Consider the following 19,190-nt stretch of genomic DNA (forward strand, 5'->3'; position numbering starts at 1 on the left):
CCCTGAACTCAAATATGAAAATGTTTTGCATTCGATGCGAGAGGTACTGTGGTCAACATTTATTAACACCTGGGGCAGGGGATGCAACCAATCAGGTTGCTTGGATCGCGGGCTGAATCTACCGAAGCAAGCCCGCATTCCAAGCAACTTGATGGCTGATTCCCTAACCCGCCATCTTCCCCACACCCTCTATTTCCTTGACTTCCAATGTCTCGTCCCTCTCACCCGTAGCCCCACTTACCTGGTTACCTCCCGCCAACGCTGTTTCCACTCGGTGTCGCTGGTGGCCACCGTGGAAATGGAAGAGGGACTCCGTATGGAGCCCCTCCTTCCTGAGCTATAGCGGCCATCTTAAGCAAGTATTTAGTTTCAATGTGGCGTCCTGTTCATTGAAACAAAATAGGTTGCTCTTAGCACCCTGGTTTTCCGGATTGCAAACCCGGGGTGCTAATAGCAATAATACCCGCTCCAGGCCACCAGATCCGGTATTATTGCTAAAATAAGGCTGATTTATGTAGAATAGTACAAAACAATTTTGAAAAGACTATTATCTGTATATACTTTATTTGCAGTAAGTGAACATATTTCACATCAGCGTTTTGCTTATGGAACATGTCAAATAGCCTGGACTATTTTTGTTTTTATGACTTCTGTGGAAAGAACGTATAACTCTTTTGGGTTTCGAGCACTTATGCTGCTAGAGGAGCTGCTGCACTAAAGGGCACCTAGTGGCTTCAGAAAATGCCGAATAACGAATATAGATTATCCATGTTGAAACCAAATATATGTCATGTGTTTAGCAGAGAGATGGAAAACTTAGCAAAAAGACGAAAAAACAAAGCTTCCTGCCCCCCTGCTCTTTATTACTGGCACTACGTCATCCGCGGCTTGGTTATCCGAACCTTTGTTATTCATCATTTCCCTAGCCAGAATGGTGCCATTACCAGGAATGGGAGATGCCGGTTAACAGAGCATTCTGGTGCCAGGTACAGTTGCTACTTAGGAGCATTCTCACTGGCTTGAAGCTCAGTTCACATTTTTCACAGCATAGCAGTGTGAAGTCAGGCTGGGTAATTGGCACTTTACTCAGACTCCAAATGCCATTTGCGAACCAGGTTGGCTGTTGAAAATAATAAAAGAAAGAAAGAAAACATCGAGAAGGTGCATTAAAAGCGTTGACCCCATGACATCACTTTGCAAGGAAAGGTACAAGTTGGCTGGCAGTGCTTGCTGCACACGTTGCCCAGACGAGGAATGCACATCTGTTGGATTTTGTTACACATAGAAAAATAAATAGATGATTTAAACACTGGAAAGATTTCTACTCGTGCTTTGCCCTGGTAACTATAATTCATACAGTTAAAAGGGCTCAAGTTAATCTGTATCATCTTGATGAGCTCTTTTGCTTTATTACATTTGTAGTATTAGAAATGCAGGATTGCTGTCCTCTTCTGGAATGAGGAATGTGTGGTCCCATCTTCTGCCGCGCAGAGGGGTGTTGGCCATTCGGGGAGAGGTGCTGGTAGGGAGTGCTTATGGGTACAAGGTCTTCCAGCAGCTCGTTCAGTGCTGCCCTTCTGGCCGGCCAAGAAATGCTCCTGTAACAAAGCTACATTTTGTGGGTTCATCATACACTGTTCTTTAATGCTGCCCTCCCTTCATACGATGCCACCACTTTTTAGTTTTGGCTATTGAATGGCTGAAACTAATAGCATGGAAACTAAAGATAGAGCGATTGGATGTGAGGAGGGGCACGCAGCTTGAGACTGTTTTTGTATTTATGCCTACCCACTGACATTCTATGTTAGTCCACATGGGCATTACCACAACTCTCTGTCCATTTCCACCAAAAACGTTGCTTCCTCTCTACGTGATCTCTCTAAGCTAGCCTATTGCAAGGGGATGTCAATGTTATCTCTTAGCAGACTTCTGAAAAGGAATGGCTTAATTGCATCTGTAAACTAGCTTCTGCTGTAATCAAAATGGCCTAACCAAGTGTGCCTTCAGCACTCGAATTATAAGCAATATATACTGTACTCCCTGCACTTCCTGCTTTTCCACTGGCCCTTCTTCGGACACCTCTCCTCCCAACTTCTATGACTTTCCCCTGTTCTCCCCAGACGAGTTTTCTAGACAAGTCCGATCTATGAAAGTCTTGTCAAAACAGGTTCCTCCCTGTTCCTCTAAAACCATCAAAGACCACATTAACTCCCTGGCTCCTGCTCTGGCCAACTTCTGCAACCACTCCTTCACCACTGGGGTCTTCCCTTTCCCTGTAAAGCACACCCTTGTGCACTCTCTTCATAAGAAATCCTCTGCCGACCCGTCCTGCCCAGCTAAATATCACCCAATCTCCATCAGTCCTTTCTTGTGCAAACTCCTGGAAAGGCTGGCCATCTCCCAGCTTAATCTTCAGACTGAATCTGTTGGTTGTCTTCATGACCATCAGTCTGGCTTCAGAGCTGGCAGAGCACGGACACTGCCCACCTGAACATCTGTGAAGACCTGCTCCCCAACCTTGATTACAACACCTCCTGTGTCCTCATCTTTCTTGATCTCTCTTCTGCCTTTGATATGGTCAAACATGCCATCCTGCTCAACTGTCTCCATGATAACCTGGGTATCACCGGTTAGGCCCTGGCTTGGCTAACTTCTTTCCTCTCTGATCGACCATCCCAAGTCCAACTTGGGTCCTGCCTCTCCTCTATCTCTATCTCTACCTGTGGTGTTCCGCAGGGGTCTAACCTCTCTCCCTGGTTGTTCAACCAATATCTGGCACTTCTTGCCCACCGCATTGCCGCCCTCTGCCCCGACTTTTAGTGATGTGTGGATGACACTCAGCTCCTTTTCAGGCTACCTTCAGCCACCTCTTCTCCTTCTCTCATCTCTGACTGTCTGTCTGCTATCCAGGAGTGCTGTGCCACCAATGATCTCTGCCTTATTGCCTTAAGACTGAGATTCTCCTCATTGGCCCACCCGCTCCCTCCTTTCCTGTCACTCTCTGGCCAGCCTTGCTTGGCCCTCTTCCTGCTCCCATCTGAGAGGATAAAAACCTCGGGGTCATCTTCGACTCCACTCTCCTTCTCTCCTCACATCTCTTACATCTCTAAGAAGTCACACTACCAGCTGCACCTCCTCAGAGGTATTCTTCCTTTCCTCTCCTTCCCCCAGAAGCTCACTGTCTCCAGAGCTCTGGTTCTGTCTAGGCTGGACTACTACTACATCTGCCTCCTTCTACTCTCCGCCCTCGGCAACTCATCCAGAACAGGACTGTGAGACTTGTCCAGGGCCTCAAGCCCAGGGATTGTATCCCTCCAGGACTGAAATCTCTGCACTGGCTCCCAGTGGCTGCAAGTATTAAGTTCAAAACCCTCTTCATTGTCCACAAGGCCTTCTGGGGCCTCAATACCTTCAACTCTCCCTTCCGAAATATCTTCCTTCTCAAGCTCTTTGCTCATCCGCCTCCAACTCCCTCAGGGTCAGTCGCTTCTCCGAGCAACGAGTTGGTGGTAGACCTCTTTCTTTGGCTGGGGTCTCCCTCTGGAACAGCATCCATGCCTCCCTGAAACTTGAGGAGAACCACCTTCGGTTCCGGAAGCACCTCAAGACCTTACCCTTTGCTTCTGCTTTCGCTCCTCCCCTGCTGAACTCCTGACTGAAACTGTTCTAGTCACCTGGCCACCTTCTGATCTCGGGACCAGGTCCCATCCCCCGCCAGTTGCACACCTGCACTGCCTCCCTGGCAACCCCCGCACTTGGGGGCTGTTTTCTGTATCCCTACAGTCCCCTACCGACAATTGACACCTGATGTCTGCACTTACCCTTGCACTTGCCACCAGCTGGCCGCACTTTTATTTATTGCTGTTATTTATTCTATTTATCATTTATTGTTAAGCCCATGTACTGCACTGTCCTCTCCTCCTTCCCCTGCACTTGCACTATCTCAGTGAACCTTACCTAATAAGATTGTAGTCTTGGTTTTCCCTTTGTTCCCCCTCCCTTGCCTCGTCGTGCCTGGAAACACTTGTATATAGGCGCGTTATAAATGCCATATATCATATCATATATCATAGAGTTGCAGATGATGTGGCCTATTGGCTAAGACAATGGTTTGCTAATTCATTGTGCTATGCACGCGGGGGTTGGAATCCCATTCTCCTCACCAGTATTACGTTCAATGAACCTCTGAACACGGTAGGATTGAAATGTGTTTATTTAGGATGTAACATCAGCCGCCCCAAAACATTGCCCATCACCACAACAGTCCCTCTTCAAACCCAAACATTCTCCCCGGAACCATGTGTGGTCATCAGCCCACTTCTCTTATGGAACATCCAGAACAATAACAAAACACAGCATTGAATTAACATTATGAGGTGAATGACATATCTCTTACAACTATATACATAAATACAACACAGGCTGTGAAATGTGGTATGGCTGTCACGATGGTGATCCTGCTCCCTATGTCATCCTGGATCTGGTTGAGGATGTCTGCAATGTCCCTGTTGAGGCGGTACAGGGTGAGGATTTGCATGCCAGTGGGGGTCAATGGTGTAGCCCTTTCACAAGGTATGGGTGCACGCCTTGCGTCGCGTCTCCTCATCACCATCCTTCTCCTCCTCGTCCTCCTCTCCACTGCCTCTTGTTCCCTCTGGTGGTACCCTAGCCTCTGCTGCTCCATGTTGGCCTGGAAAAGCGGCATGTCAATGCTGACTGTGATCAGTGGCAGCATGGTGGTGTAGGGAAGTGTGTTTAGGGAAGGTGTGGCCTTTTGTACTCTTCCTCAGTGCATTGGGGGCATCTGTGTGCATTGGGTGCACCTGTTGGCTCATTTCCATCACCTCCCTCCCCTGCACCCCAAATGCCCATCCCGATCAGCACACTTCTCGTACATTCCTCGCGTAGCGCAACCCCTGCTCCTATTTGGGCTTACTGCACAAAAACCCAGACTCGCTTAAAAGTGGAAAAGGTCGCTTTAATGTGACAGGCCAAAGCTCACAAATAAACGCTAACCTGGCCCCTGGCCTTACAGACTAAATTAACTGCTTTAACAATTTTCCAAAACATTAAATAAATAAATAACTATTCATGCCCCCAACAATAAATAAATAATTAACCACAACTACCTCCCTACCTATCCCCAGGCCCTTACCATACCCTTACAATCTACTCAAACCTTCATTCCTGCTTTTTGGCATCATCTCCCCGGGGCCATACCCCTCCATCTTCAAAACCTGCTCCCATCTCTGCACCCCCGGGGTAGCCCATTCGTGCAAACAGCACCCCCCATCCTTACCCACGCTATTCCCCCATTGCTTGCCTCACTTACCGCACCTCTCCACACTCTCCTCGGCAACAACTTAGTCCATATCAGACTTACCTTAGGCCAAATTTCCCTAAGCCATGCCAGGTCCCTTTTCATCTTCTTCAACAGAGCTACCCCCGTATCCCGCACCAAATCATTATCCCCAGCATGAATGATCAACCGTCCGGGACCCCAAAATGCTCCTTCATCCCCGCCAGCATGGCCAGCAGTTGGTCCCAGCGCAACCCCCCGAGACCCGACAACCTCACAATCCCTACTTGATAGCTGCAACCCAACTTCATGCCAAAAATCCTCTTCTCTGCCTTTCTACCTGCCCACTTCACAATTGAGTGCCCGACGAGCCAGATCTGCCGCATCTGCCCCGGCCTCCTCGCCGTCTCTGAAAAATAAATCATATTGTCACCTCACCATCCTAAACCCCCTGACACCCCACCACAAACCCACTGCCCCCTCTCAACCAGACCCTTTTCCCAGCTCCCTAATATATCCCTTATACTTCCCAGACCTCCACCTGCCCAAGCGCTTAACTTCGTCCTCAGATAATTACCCTCAGAAGCCGCACCCATTCTGAATCAATGCATCCCGAATTTCTCTGGTTTCTCCCCCACTACCACCAATACCTTCCTCAGTACCCTCAGCACCTGCACTGCCGACACCCTTGACCCCCTTCTCATGCCGGAAGACCTTCCCTGATCTCCCTCCAGATAGCTCCCTCCATGCCAAACCTGCCCTTACTGGGCACAGCTCCTTACTTCCCCACCCCAGCGACAGCCAGCAGCCCTTCCCCTCTGGTCTGTCTTTGACCTCCCAATCCTAATATCCACCCCCAAATCCGAGAAATGGACATCCTCCCACTGCAACCCACCAGCTCCCTTTTTAACCCCCACAATCTCTGATACTCGGAATGCCCCGAAAAACAACCACGTAAAGCAGGCTTCAAACATAACTCCCTCCCGGGCCGACCAGCAAACTTCTTTTAAAGCCCTGCCCAAGCTGACCAACAGGGTCGCCGATACCGGTTGTCTGCTATCCTTCTCCCTACACCTTCTCCTCGCCCATCCCTCTAACATCCTACTCACCATCTCCCTGCCATTAGGTGGGAATCCCCAAAACCATTTACCATAGAAAGCTATTCCCGCTAATTTCCCAGCTGTGGTCGCCTTCGACCAAACCTTATCCATACACCATAACAGAAATTGACCACATCATACCGTCTACGTTCCTCAGCTTCTACCCTACCCTTCCAGCTATGCGCCCCCCCTTTATGAATTCTTCCCACGCCCTCCTGTAAGCTGCACTAGACGCTGGGGCCAGGGAGCCCTCCACTAACGATAGAGCTCTCAACTTCCTAGCTTCCACAGCTCCTCCGGGATCCGCTGCCCAATCTGGTCTGCTCCAGGTGCCAATCCATGGAATCTCTGCCAATGAAAACAAGTTAATGCATCAGCGATGCCATTATCCTTACCCGGCACGTGCATTGCCCTGAACAGTACATTCCATTCCATGCATCACAAAACAAACTCCCTCATCAGCCTTGCCACCCTCTGGTCCCTTGCCGACTGCTTGTTGACAACATTGACCACGCACTCGTTGTGCACATTCAAATTCACCACCTTATTTGAAAACTCACTGCACCACAATTCCAATGCCACCAACAAAGGAAAGAACTCAAGGAATGTTATACTTCTTCCCTCTTCCAACCACTGCAGCGGCTACCTCTCCGTGCACCATCTGCCTTGCCAGAAAACTCTGAAACCCCCCGCACCTGCTGCATCCAAAAATATCTGCACCTCCCAATTCACAGGATCCCCTTGAAGTCACATGGACACCCCGTTAAAACCTTCCAAGAAACGCAACCAAATCCTACAATCCTCCCACACTGCCCCTGAGACCCTCATCCGATGATGTGGGCATTTAGCTCCTGCCATGGCCCGCTACATGTTCCTAAAAAAAGTACGGCCCGGAGCCACCACCCTACATGCAAAATGCAAATGCCCTACCAACCGCTGCATCTCCAGCAAGGTCATCTTCCGCGCTACCGCCACCTTCTCCAGCAAACATACTAAGCGACTCACCTTGTCATGCGGCAAGCAGGATGTCATGGTCCTGGAATCCAGCTCAATCCCCAAAAAGGTCAAAACCACAGCCGGCCCTTCCATTTTATCTTCAGCCAAAGGTACCCCCAATTCCTGCATCAATGCCCGAAAAGACTTTAGCATGTTCCTGCATTCTCTGATTCATCCTCCGCCCCGCCAATGAACAAAAACCCCCTGCGCACCCGAACTAAACGTAAAAGCCCACTGCAAGAATGAACTAAAACGTTCAAACAACGCACAGGATATCGCACACCCCATCGGTAGAGCCTTGTCCACGTAAATGCGATCTTCAAATTGCATCGCCAGCAACCAAAAGTCCTCCGGTGCACCTGCAGCAACTTGAATGCTGCCTTGATATCGCACTTGGCCAAAAATGCTCCGCGACCTACCTTCCTTATCAACTCCACTGCCTGATCCACGCTCGCATATGACACCCCACAATCCTCTGGGGCAATAAAATCATTGACGGACAAGCCTTAGATAAATGATGAATCAGCCTGAATTCCCCCGGCACCTTCTTGGGCACTACCCCCAATGAGGATATCACCAAATCGCACGGCAGATCTAGAAATGGACCTACCACCCTCCCTGCCTCCACTTTCTTGAGGATCTTTGCCTGAACCACCTCCCCATTCTCTTTGGCTGATTTCAAATTTTCGGCCCATCTATGCGCCCTTGGTACTCCAGCCTGAATCCCTCCCGAAAACCGTCCCCAGGATCTTCGCCCCCTCCCTGTCTGGATAAAAATATAGCCACCTCTCCAGAACTTCAACTTTAACTGGAGTAAAAGCTTTTCCCCACAACCCCTCGACCTGCTCCCTGCCCTCGATCCCCTTTCTGAAAGCACAGTGTGACCGGGTGCCGGCCTGCACATCTGGCGCACTCATGTCTGAACCTGCACGCTGTTCTCGTGCAGCCCTCCTTATTGAAGCCCCAGCACACCCCTGCCTCCTTCCCCCACCCCCTCGTGGGCGGGGCGACCAAGAAAGGGCCGGTAAGGCACAGGTAAGCCACTCGCCGTGTGCACCGTCGGCGCAGGCCTTGTCGGCGGCATCCATTATAGCCAGAGGTCCATGTCTATCTCCCCCCAGACCGCCTGGCTGTCCTCTGCCAACCTTGCCCTAAATTCCTCATCGTATCGCACCCACGTGAAACCTCCAAAGCTCGTAAAAGCCTTCCTAATCACATCCATATACTTCCACAGTGCTACACACCTCTCCGGAAATTTCTCACAATACACACTGGCATATATGATAAACGCCGACATCCAATTCTCTATAGTTCCGGTACTTTCGGGCGCATCACTAACTCCCTCTCCTCTTCCTTGGAGCCTTCCTTGGCTCTGACCTCCCTGTGTGACAGCTTGAAAACGTCCACAAATTCACCCGCCCAGATCTTATCCTTTGTAGATGCCATCAAGTGTGCTCCCAATGGCTTAGTGATGCCCATATATGGCAACCTCTTTTCTTTTCCTTTACCCTCACCATCATTTTCCTTCGTTACCTGAACCTCAGTTGCCCCGGGCTCAATCACCCTGTCAGTGTGGACCTCCACCGAGGACACTTTCTTCTCCTCACCCACTGCTCCCACAGCCTGCATGGCCACCTCCATCATCGCCCCTTGCACCAACACCCCTTCCCCGTTTGCCCCCAACCTCCCACCCCCCCTTCGCCATGCCGCTGACCATTCCCTTCCCTGCTCACCTTGCTCTGCCCCGCTGCCGCCCGTCTGCAGTCTTGCCTCAACTTCAACGCTCTGCATCTCCCTCCTCAATGGGCTCCAGCTGCGAGAAAAAACATGTCAACCCCCTCCCGATAATTGCCCAGACCCCTCCCTTGCCACACTCCTTGCCCTTCGTCATCCCCCTCACACCTTAACCCAAAGCCTCTTACCCTCCTCTTAGCCCCACCAAACCCCTCCTCCAACCATTGCCCACATACTCTTCGACCCCTTCATCATCCCCCACGCCCTACCAGGCCGTTGCAAGCACATGCTCGGGCCGGGCAGCTCCTCCTCTTCTGAACTCAGGGCGTCCGCCCCGCCGCTCCTTCTCGTTCTCTGCAGGGCCGTGGCAACCCCTGCTTGTTCTTCTCTTCTTGGGCGAGGGGTCCTCACCTCCACCCGTTGCTCCTCCTTGCTAGGGGCCGTGCTGTGCCCTCTCGGCTGCTCCCTGATAACCTGTAGAGGGGCCGTTCTTAAGCCCTCTCCTGGCCCCTCCTGCAGAACCGTGGGGGCCACCCCAAGCCCTCCAACCGATGCCCTCCTCACTGGGGAGGTCGTTCCACACCTCTCCCTCTCCTCGCTGCTCTCCGGCGACCGCTCCCTCCTTCTACCCCTCTGCAAATACTTACCGCCCCTACCTCTCCGCCCTAACGTCCCCCCCCCCCCAGCACCCCTGCTCTCTTCTTCCACTCCACAAGCACCCTTGTGTACATATCCCTCTACATCTTCCTGTCCTGTGATTTCCTCCCCAGAAACCCTACTCGATCTATTCCCTTCTTCCCTGGACCTCTTTGATGCTCTCCTGGGAATCTCCCTTCTGCTCCGCCTACCCCCCACCTCCCATGCCCCCCCCCTTTCCCGCCACAGGGCTGCATGCTACGACTGCTACCAGCGCCCCGTCCGCCGCCGCTCGCTGCTGCAGCCTTCCCTCCTCCCCTTCACCCCTCAGTAACTTCCACCACTGCCCCCTCCAACTGTGTTTTGGAGGCCCTGCTGATAATCACCAGGGCCTCCCTCAATGCCCTGGCGTCAACCAGCCCCTTCTTGCCTGCCCCGCGAGCCAACATCCCACCCTCCCTCACAGAACACCGTGCCCTACGAATTGCCAGCACTGCCCCTCAACCCCCTTTTTCCCCAGGCCACTTGCTCACCAACTGCTGCCCCAACACCTACAACCGGCCCCCATTCAGGAAACCAAGGTTGCCCCAAATCTTACACCCCACTCCTCAACCAAACTAATGCTATCCCCCTACACTGTGGATTAAACTATGTGCTGTCCCTAAAGAGCCTCCACTAATCTTTATCTCCCTACCCTTTTCCTTTTTATTTTTCGTTTTTTTTTTTTACTTAGCCCACCCACCTGCTACAATTCCCTTTTTATAAAACCCTTTTTTTAATGTAACCTACCCCCTCAGAAATGCCCCCTCTCCCTCCTGCCTGCCCTCTGAGCCCAGAGCAGCCGCTATGCCCCCGAAATCAGAGGCATTCCGAACCTTCTCCCTTCCCCAGACTCCTAACCCCTAGCGCTCCCTGAAACAGCATCAACCACGAAATGACAGCAACTGCACTAGCTGTCCCAGGCAGGAAATGGTTAAAACGGAACCGAAGAGGCTTGCGCACAATCCCGTAAAATGTGAGCAGCGCTAATCCAAACATACATCTGTCATACCTTTGGGAAAATTAGAATGACACAGAGACTTAAAACCACTGCCAGCAACTAAAAAACAACTACACACACAGGACACCTACAGCTTCACACGGGGTGAGGTTAGGCGTACCACCTACTCTTCCCAGCTAACGCTGCCCCATTCAGGCACGCACCTCTTACGCCCAGCCCCTCCCCGCTACGAGTGTACTCGTGAGCGCCGGCCGCCCAAGCTTGGGCGCCGGCCGGCCCGCGACACCTTCTCCCCCACCTGCCCTGACAAGCTCACTGGCTGGGCACCCACGCCCCCCACCCCACGGAGGCTGACCGGCCGTCCCAGCGCCAACCAGGACCGCGCCACCCGATAAGGAGGGGGTAACCCCGCTATTAATAATGTAATCATTTTTTTTGTTTTTTTTATTTCTCCGCTCCCTAGCACTAAACCCGCTGTACCCCACCACCTCCGGCTACGCTATCCAACCCCCAATCACCTCCACTAACTCTTCCAGGCCCTGAGGCAAGGAAAGCTCGAGAGCAGTAGACCCTGACAAAAACTTGCCCTTAACGGTCTCCTGCTCTCGAACCTTCCGTGCCCCTTAAATACCCCCCCCATGTTGCACGCTGTGCAGTGCCCAAAACCACCCTGGGGGGAAACGCTGCACGTTCCCCCTGGTGCCCACCTTATGCCCAACCTCCACTCCTGACACTTAGCTCAGTATCAGCTGTTCCTGATGCGACCTTGATGATGCGTTGACAAGCGGTCTCTGGAACCGACATTATAAGATGCGATTTCCAAATGTTGTACGGTGAGAAGTGGGCCAAAATGCTCTCGCCGTTCTGGATGAGATAATGAATGTTTTCTGAGAAGCAGGGTTTTCTGAGAACACCGGGCGATATGTTATTTATAATGCACTTAATACCCAGAGGTTTCTAAGCGCGGACCCGTGGATCGAATCTGTGTTGACTGTGTCGTCTTGCTTCCAAAGCAAGCACGTTGCCCCTGAGCTATCCTCCCGAGACAAGACGCATTCAGACACTGTTTTGCAGAGGCGTGTTTCACTGCACAGCGTTATCACAGATCACCATGGTCGAACTAAAGGGTTACAATTTGTCCAGGCATCAACGAAAACGTGACCCACAATCACACCTTAAAATTCATTACTAAACAGAACAGTCTGTGTGAGTACTATCCAAGGGGGTGGGGAGGAGTTTGTAAAATATCTTGCAAACAATGCATTTCAAAACATAGTTCTTAGTAATGTTGATTAGAACGATTGTAGGATCTTCAGAAACGGTCCCACTCTGGGAAATAAAGGGGACCATTCTATTAAAAAAAAACAGGCTCATGCTAGAATCATGGGCTGGCACTTCGGGCGTTGTCCTAGTGCCCTAAAGGTCCGTCTAAGACCGCTGATTACCCGTGTATTCAGCTCGGTTCAATTCTTTGAGGTATGCTTTTGAATAAAGTCCACAATCCCTGATTCACTAAATACGAATTTTGGGCAGGGCAGGTGCCAAGTGGATGTTTTACACCTTCCCCCTGCCCCACTCAGGTTCCACGAAGCAGCCAAGAATGCAGGTGGAGCCATCACAACCATTGCTAAATACACACATGCTTGGAGCTGACGGCAAGAAGTGGGCACAGGTGCGGATAACAGGGATATATTTGGGGGGAGGAGGGTCTTCCTAGGATTACATTCTAGTCGGACTGTCTTTGTTTCTTTGTTCTGCGTGTTTGTAGCCGCACATTGGAGTATTTTGAAAGAGAGACATGTTTCGGTTTTAAAGGGCAGCCTCGAGTTGGGCAGTGAAGCCTAGCATAGTTATCCAACAGTTTTGATATCTGTGGTACACATTGAAAATTGAACAATTTATTTAATAAAGTAACATTGTAAAGTTCTGCTAAAGTAACATTGTAAAGTTCTGCTGCTGGCATAACCCAACTATGGAAGCAATGTTGTTTGGTGGATTCCTACATCGTTCCAAAGTACGTAATACAAATGCTCAGTCCCTGAGTATGTTAGTTGGGTGCAGTGGGTTGCTTGTTGGGAAATCTCAATGGTACTAACCAAGCTACGCCCCTTGCTTTCTGGGCCCCACCCTGCAAAGGTACCAGCTGTAATTAGCAGAATGGGCCTTAAGCGGTCTGTTCTCAATATTCCCAACTTTCACTTAAGAGTTTAAAAAACACATTAGAGGTGTTCTGTTCTTATCATGGACCATGACTAGCCCGAGTGCAACATCATGGTAAGAAAGGGATTTTTCAAATAAATTCCTGCTAGTGCAACGAAGTGTACTGGGTTTCCAGGGGACAGGGTGAGCATTCTTCCGTTCTCTCTACAGAGAGACCAGCTGGGCAAACTTGAAGCTGTCAAATGCTCCTCGTTTTCTTGAAGAATAGAGCAATTCAGCACTGTAGCTCCTGCTCTGTGCACGTCCCTGCTAGAAGGTAATCTATATATGATTTAAGGGTCCAGCGGGCGACTTCAGACACGCAATGAAGGCCAAATCTGGCTGTAAAAGTCCAGCAGGGGCTCATTTCTTCTTTCATGCAATAGTGGAGCACACGCCTGTTATTGCTTCACAGCCAGACATTGCTGGACGCATGCCCCCTGCTGGTTTGTAATGGAAGGGCAATATTTATTTGAGGGGTTGTGACATAGTCCATGTAAAAAACATACAGAAGTCTTTGATAAAGTAGGAGTATGGGGTAGGCAGAAGAGTGATCATCAACTGCGGCGGGAAACAAGCACAGCTGCAGAGCAAAAATGTGCTCCTCATTTGTGAGTCAGTACTAAGAAATTGAAGGCTTCATGCTGAAATGAGGGAAGCAATTTCAAGGGGTGAGTGGGCAGCTGCAGAGCCTCTTGATCCACTAGGCATGGCTCTGTTTGTGACGGTTGAGGTAGACAGGGGCAGTAAGCACCCTGATGAAATTGGATTCTGAGGTTAGGTTTCTTGGCGGCCTCAGGCCTCCACGTCTCTAGGTCCTTTTCTTGCAGGTCGCCACTGCATATGTGTGACTGACTGGTGATAAGATGATGTCCACCATGAACCACATCCCCCAATGGCTGCATCCCAACATGGATGGCTTGGGACGTTGGGTGTAGGAAGAAGATTCAGAAGCCCAAAATGAAGGGTTTGGCTCTTTCAATTTCCTCGTATTCTCCAACTTTTGGCTCAGACGCGAGCTCCATATTGGTTTAATTGGCTGCATTTAAAGACCTGGGCAGGCATCCTTTCATCTCTTTTCTGATTTTTGAGGATATAATCCATTCTTCCGTTGCCTGCTCTATCCATTGGTGTTGCCTGTACGTTGTATCCTCATCACTGAACTTTAACAACTTCAAGATGTCCGGCTGCTGAGCCCTGTTAGGTCTAGTAGCCAATATATCATCTACTTCCTGTGAAATGTACATAGTAGCCTGTAAGATTTAGTGTTCTGTTCAAGGTGGTTGCAATAGTATGTACCCATTTAATCCAGGTTGTCAACACTGACTGGCTTGAAATCCTGGCTTCGCTAAGCTCCATGTTTCCTTATTCCCTGGTAATAAGTTTGTGACTGCAGTAATTCATTCCGAGGATGTATGTGTGAGTGTGCAGATTTTATGGATGTACAACAACTGTTCTTGCAGGTATTCTGCTAGCCAAGAACCCGTGTCTGCTGGTCACTTTTTTGTGGGGAACGCTGTATCTATTCGCCTCACTATGGGTACGGTGACAACTATAAAAAAACACCTGTTTTAAAAATGACAACTAATTGTGTAATGTGATTGTGTAGGATATTTGCTGCATGGGGTACAGAGGAAATAAGTGTGTGCTTTAAAAATATCTCATGCATTACTTTGTAGGCAAAATAAATATTATTTTATTTATATAACTATACATTTTTACCATTAACAGGATACTCATAACGATGCCCAATATTTCACACAGAGTACTAGAATGTACCCTCTTAAGACTATGAAACACAACTGACAGGGTGTGGCCTACCAAATTAAGCACAGTCTGTAAACATGATGTCTCTGGGATACTGTGGCAGAGAAGGCAAGCGACTTTACATAAAGTGAAATGTCATAAAAAGGCGAATGTCACCAAAAGTAGTCCTGGACTATGACTATGTATTGCCTATTGCCTTGCTTTGCCTCAGCAGTCCTCTTGAGGGGTTTGCGGGCGGCTTGCTCTGGAAATTCATTATGCTGCAGTGGTCAGGTCAAGTTACCCGTTGTTATCAGCAACACATGTCAGAACAATACATCAGCCCACGACTCCTGTCACTGCATTAGGGGTGCATTACCTTGGAATGCGCATATGCTCTGAAGCGCCTGCTAGTGGGATGGAGTTTATATAGTCCCTTCAGCGAGCATTTGTTGCGCATTATTGGCCAAAACACCTGGTATCAATGATACAGTCAGGAAAGTTCACATTTCCAGGGTGGCGGGAGGGGGGTTTGGGGGGAGACCTGGGAGGGGTTATACTCACCACAGATGATCCGTAATATGACCCATGGACTCTGAAGAGCATCTGCAGAACGATGTGCATAGAAATTACTCCTAAGTACCTCGCGCCTCACTAAAGTGCTGCCTTTTATGGAAGGCTTAATATATGTTGTGCTCTGATCTGCGTCGGCTGGGATTTTTTTTTTCTCACGGGAATGTCATTCCTCACCTGGTGATTGCTAACAAGGTCTGTCAGCGTAATCAATAGGAATGGTCCTCAGTAATGTGATCGCTTCTGGTTTACAGGCCCGCGCTGGGTGGTCTCCTTACGTCATCGTACCGGCAGCACCAGGAATCCCTGGCAGCGGAAAGAGAGCGGCGGCGGCAGGAGCGGGAGGAAAGGCTGCAAAGGATAGAACGCGAGGAGAGGAACAAATTCAAGTAAGGGCACTTCAGTTGCACTCAATTCTCTGTCTTGGTCTCCTACAGTCTGTACGGTGTGTCACCTCGCATTCAGCAACACCTCAGGTAACGTGACGTTATCAGGTCCCCCATATGGATAGTTTGCAACTGATGATCACTATGCACATATCACTGATGCCTGATAGTTTCTGTAATGCAGGTCAATCTACACAAATGCATAAATGATAACATTGAGACATATGTGCAGCCCGGTAGGGAGCATAGCTCAGGGGCAACATGTTTGTCTTGGAAGCAAAACAACACAAAGCAGCACAGGTGTGAATCCCGGTCCTGGGCTTAGAGACTGGTCTCCAGTACTAAGTGTGTTATAAAAGAATAGTTAATTTTCTTTAGTTAAGCAAAGGCATTGCACAGTAACACAATAGGTTTTGATGACAACAAAATGGAACAAACGTATTTGAGAAACATGTGTTTCTGCTTAGCTTGTTTCATTTTGTTTTCAAATTCGTCGTGGCTTTTGTTTCCAGACTGTATTATATGTGCATACTAATCCTAAGTGTACATAGCTGGGAAATTAACCATTTTTTGGGGCTGTTAGACACTGCTAAAAGTGCTGCTTATGTGCCGAAATAATTGCATTAGAGTACAGCTAGGGAAAATGGCATATGAAGAGGTACACATAGCCTGTGTTGTTCTGATATTTACCCACCCATTGACTGACTGTGGCTATGCTAGCTCTCATGACCATTCCCACCCACCAACTAGCTGCTCCTCACTCTAAACCACTCTAAACCCATACTCCTGGGAACTAGCTCTATCAAGAAGAACCCTAAAATAGTGTCATGTGAAGGGCCTGCCATTGTTATTTCAAAGCAGTCCTTTCACATTTTATGGTTTAATTGCACCTGTAAATGTGATAGTGGTGTAATAAAAATGTCTTAACCAAGTGTGCCTTCATCCACTGGATTTGTAATCAGCCAATGTGTCCTCGCAGCTAACGATGTTGGCTTGTGTCTCATCATTTGCCAGGCAATGATATCATATGCCCAGGTATTTGCATCATTTTCCATCTGCCTCCGGCTTCTGGCTAGGTGGTACCATTATGGCATTGCCTGGCAATTCTCAATACCATGACCACACAAAATGCCAAACTGTTTGTCTGGCCAGTCAGTGTTTGTAAGGTATTGTATTATAGATATCGATACCTTGAATCTCATTTTAGACAAGGCACTAAATGGCAGGAATGGGAAACGGAGAGACACGCACTCCACCTGACTGTTGTCTATGCATGTCATTTTGAATTGGATGTCCTAGTTAACGTGTGGCTCAGAGCAGAAAATCTTCTCTTTACATTTTCCCACTCCATGCTGGCAGGCCAGCAGTAGCTCCCCACCCCGCCTTTTAACTAATCTCAGTGCTGGCCAAGAGTCTTGAACCGCCATGGATTTACGGCTGCTTTGTACTCCAGTAAAAAGTAGCCATAATCCATAGACATTCATTGCAATGCCATCAGCATTAATTTAAAAAGGTACGAGATCTCAGACTAGCCCCGATTCCATCCATTTCGTTCCAGTCAGACCAGCAAAACATCAAAATCCCCAGGATGTACCATTAATGTGGTTGCAGGACTGGTCCTTCCTGGGGTTGGGCGTCTCCAGCCCATTTAAAATTAACCTCTTAGTATAGCTAGTGGTAGATATTAATACATCATGAATGCACATTTGCCCCAGTGATGTGTCCTTTTATGTGTGTGACATTGTAATTTGATGAAAGGCAAGCATTCCGTGAGCGCCTTGATCATAATTGATTGACAGTGTAATTGAGGCGTCCCAGCTATCCACCTCTTGACTGAACTGTGATTGGTTTGCTTCCTGCTCGCTGTTAGGAACATTAATGGTTATCACTTGAAATGGTGTGTACTTTATTGCTGCCCTTTAGTCATGGCATGAAGTTATTTGGAGCATGTAAGACTCTTCTTTTGCCTGACACAACCAAAATCGTTTGACCTTGCCAATGTTTGTTCTTTTTTGGATGATGGTTAGGTATTTGCTGAAAACTGGGCTCCTTCAATATTGCTGGCGCTTATTCTAGCTGCCAGTCATGTGTACACGCATCAACATTCGTATGAATTAATGTACATGGATATATACCTATAATGCTTGTGAGCACACACTCACGCGATCGGCTTCATTCATTTTTCTAAGGTTGGTAAATAGTAAATGCCAAAAATGCAGAGGTCCAATCAGAGGGTCCAAGAAAATGTTGACATTCCAGTGATTACCATGCTATTGTGTTTGGTGGTCTGACATTTATTTTCTATCACTCCCCCTTCCACCATTTGGCTGGCCCTTAGGGGCCTGATAAAAAAAAGTGTGACAGGCAATGCAATCTGGCTAATGGATAGTTTTCTGCTGATTTAGTGCAAAATGTGATGGATCTTAATGGCCAGTGAAAAAACAGCCAGCCTCTGCATTAACCAGGGAGTACAAGAAGCACATTTTATTTAAAAAGTGTGTCTGCAAATATTGCTGCTCAATTGCCCAGGCAATGGCTGTCATCAATGCAATTTATGCTCATTGGCCCACTGAGATAAAATGGAATATCGCAAAATGTTGTCGATAGCAGGGCGAGCTGAATGCTGCTTGAACTCCTTCTTTCCCTTTGGGAAGTGTAGTCTATCCATCCCATCAGCCAGTTCCTCGGCCCTGCTAGAGTAAAGAAAGACTGGAGCAGTGACAGCTTGGGAATGAAACAGGAGAGGAAATCGCCATAGAAAAAGACTTCTATCCCAACATGTGTAGAAAAGGAAGCAGGAAAACGCCAGACCCTATTCTTATGCAGTAAAGTTACAGAAACAAGGTATAATAATGTCAGGGGGTGATAGCAATGATGTTCCGTAAAATACGATCGATATATTGCGATGCCTTTAGCTCCCACTGCTTTGTTTCCCTTGCTAACAGTTTCAATTTATCACTCGTGTTTTTGGGTACTGAGGCTTAGCCTCATTTCTCCAATTTCTCTAGTTGAATATGTATTCACTGTTTTGTTTGCTTCTTGATTAGTTTTACCTTGCCACAGTAGAACCACAGTTCTACCTTTTCTCACTTTCAACCAGTGGTTCACCACCTCGAGAGCCCTGGTCCTCTTTAGGCTGGACTACTGCAACAGCCTTTTTCTCAATCTTCCTACTTCTACTGTCCGTCCCCAACAACTCATCCAGAACAGAACCGCAAGACTTATCCTTGGCCTGAAGTCCAAGGACCGCATCTCTCTGGCTCTGAAATCCCTCCAATGGCTCCCAATGGCTGCAAAGATCAACTTCAAGACCTTCTGCATAATCCACAATGCTTTCTGTGGCTGGTGTTCGCTCTATCAACAACGCTCTCTTCCTAAATGCTCTCCATCTAGAGTCCTCTGCTCATCCTCTTCCAACTCCCTGCGGGTGAGCCGCTTTCTCAAAGAGAGATTTAGGAGCAGATCTTTATCCTCTGCAGGTGCCTCCCTCTGTAACAGCCTCCCTGCCTCTCTCCGTCTTG

The 19,190-nt window shown here is 48.7% G+C and overlaps 1 protein-coding gene across 6 annotated transcripts in view; it reads left to right on the forward strand.

Annotated features, from left to right (window-relative positions):
• FHOD3 (formin homology 2 domain containing 3) overlaps positions 1-19,190 on the forward strand; it is a 1,524,242-nt gene that overhangs the window by 1,268,009 nt on the left and 237,043 nt on the right. For all 6 annotated transcript variants that reach the window (XM_069620636.1, XM_069620637.1, XM_069620638.1 and 3 more), the window contains one exon: positions 15,538-15,672. In XM_069620636.1, coding sequence (XP_069476737.1) covers positions 15,538-15,672 — 135 coding nt within the window. The remainder of the gene's footprint in view (positions 1-15,537; positions 15,673-19,190) is intronic.

Source organism: Ambystoma mexicanum, chromosome 5q (assembly GCF_040938575.1).
Source record: "Ambystoma mexicanum isolate Mex_15411 chromosome 5q, UKY_AmexF1_1, whole genome shotgun sequence".
Classification (NCBI taxonomy): Eukaryota; Metazoa; Chordata; class Amphibia; order Caudata; family Ambystomatidae; genus Ambystoma; species Ambystoma mexicanum.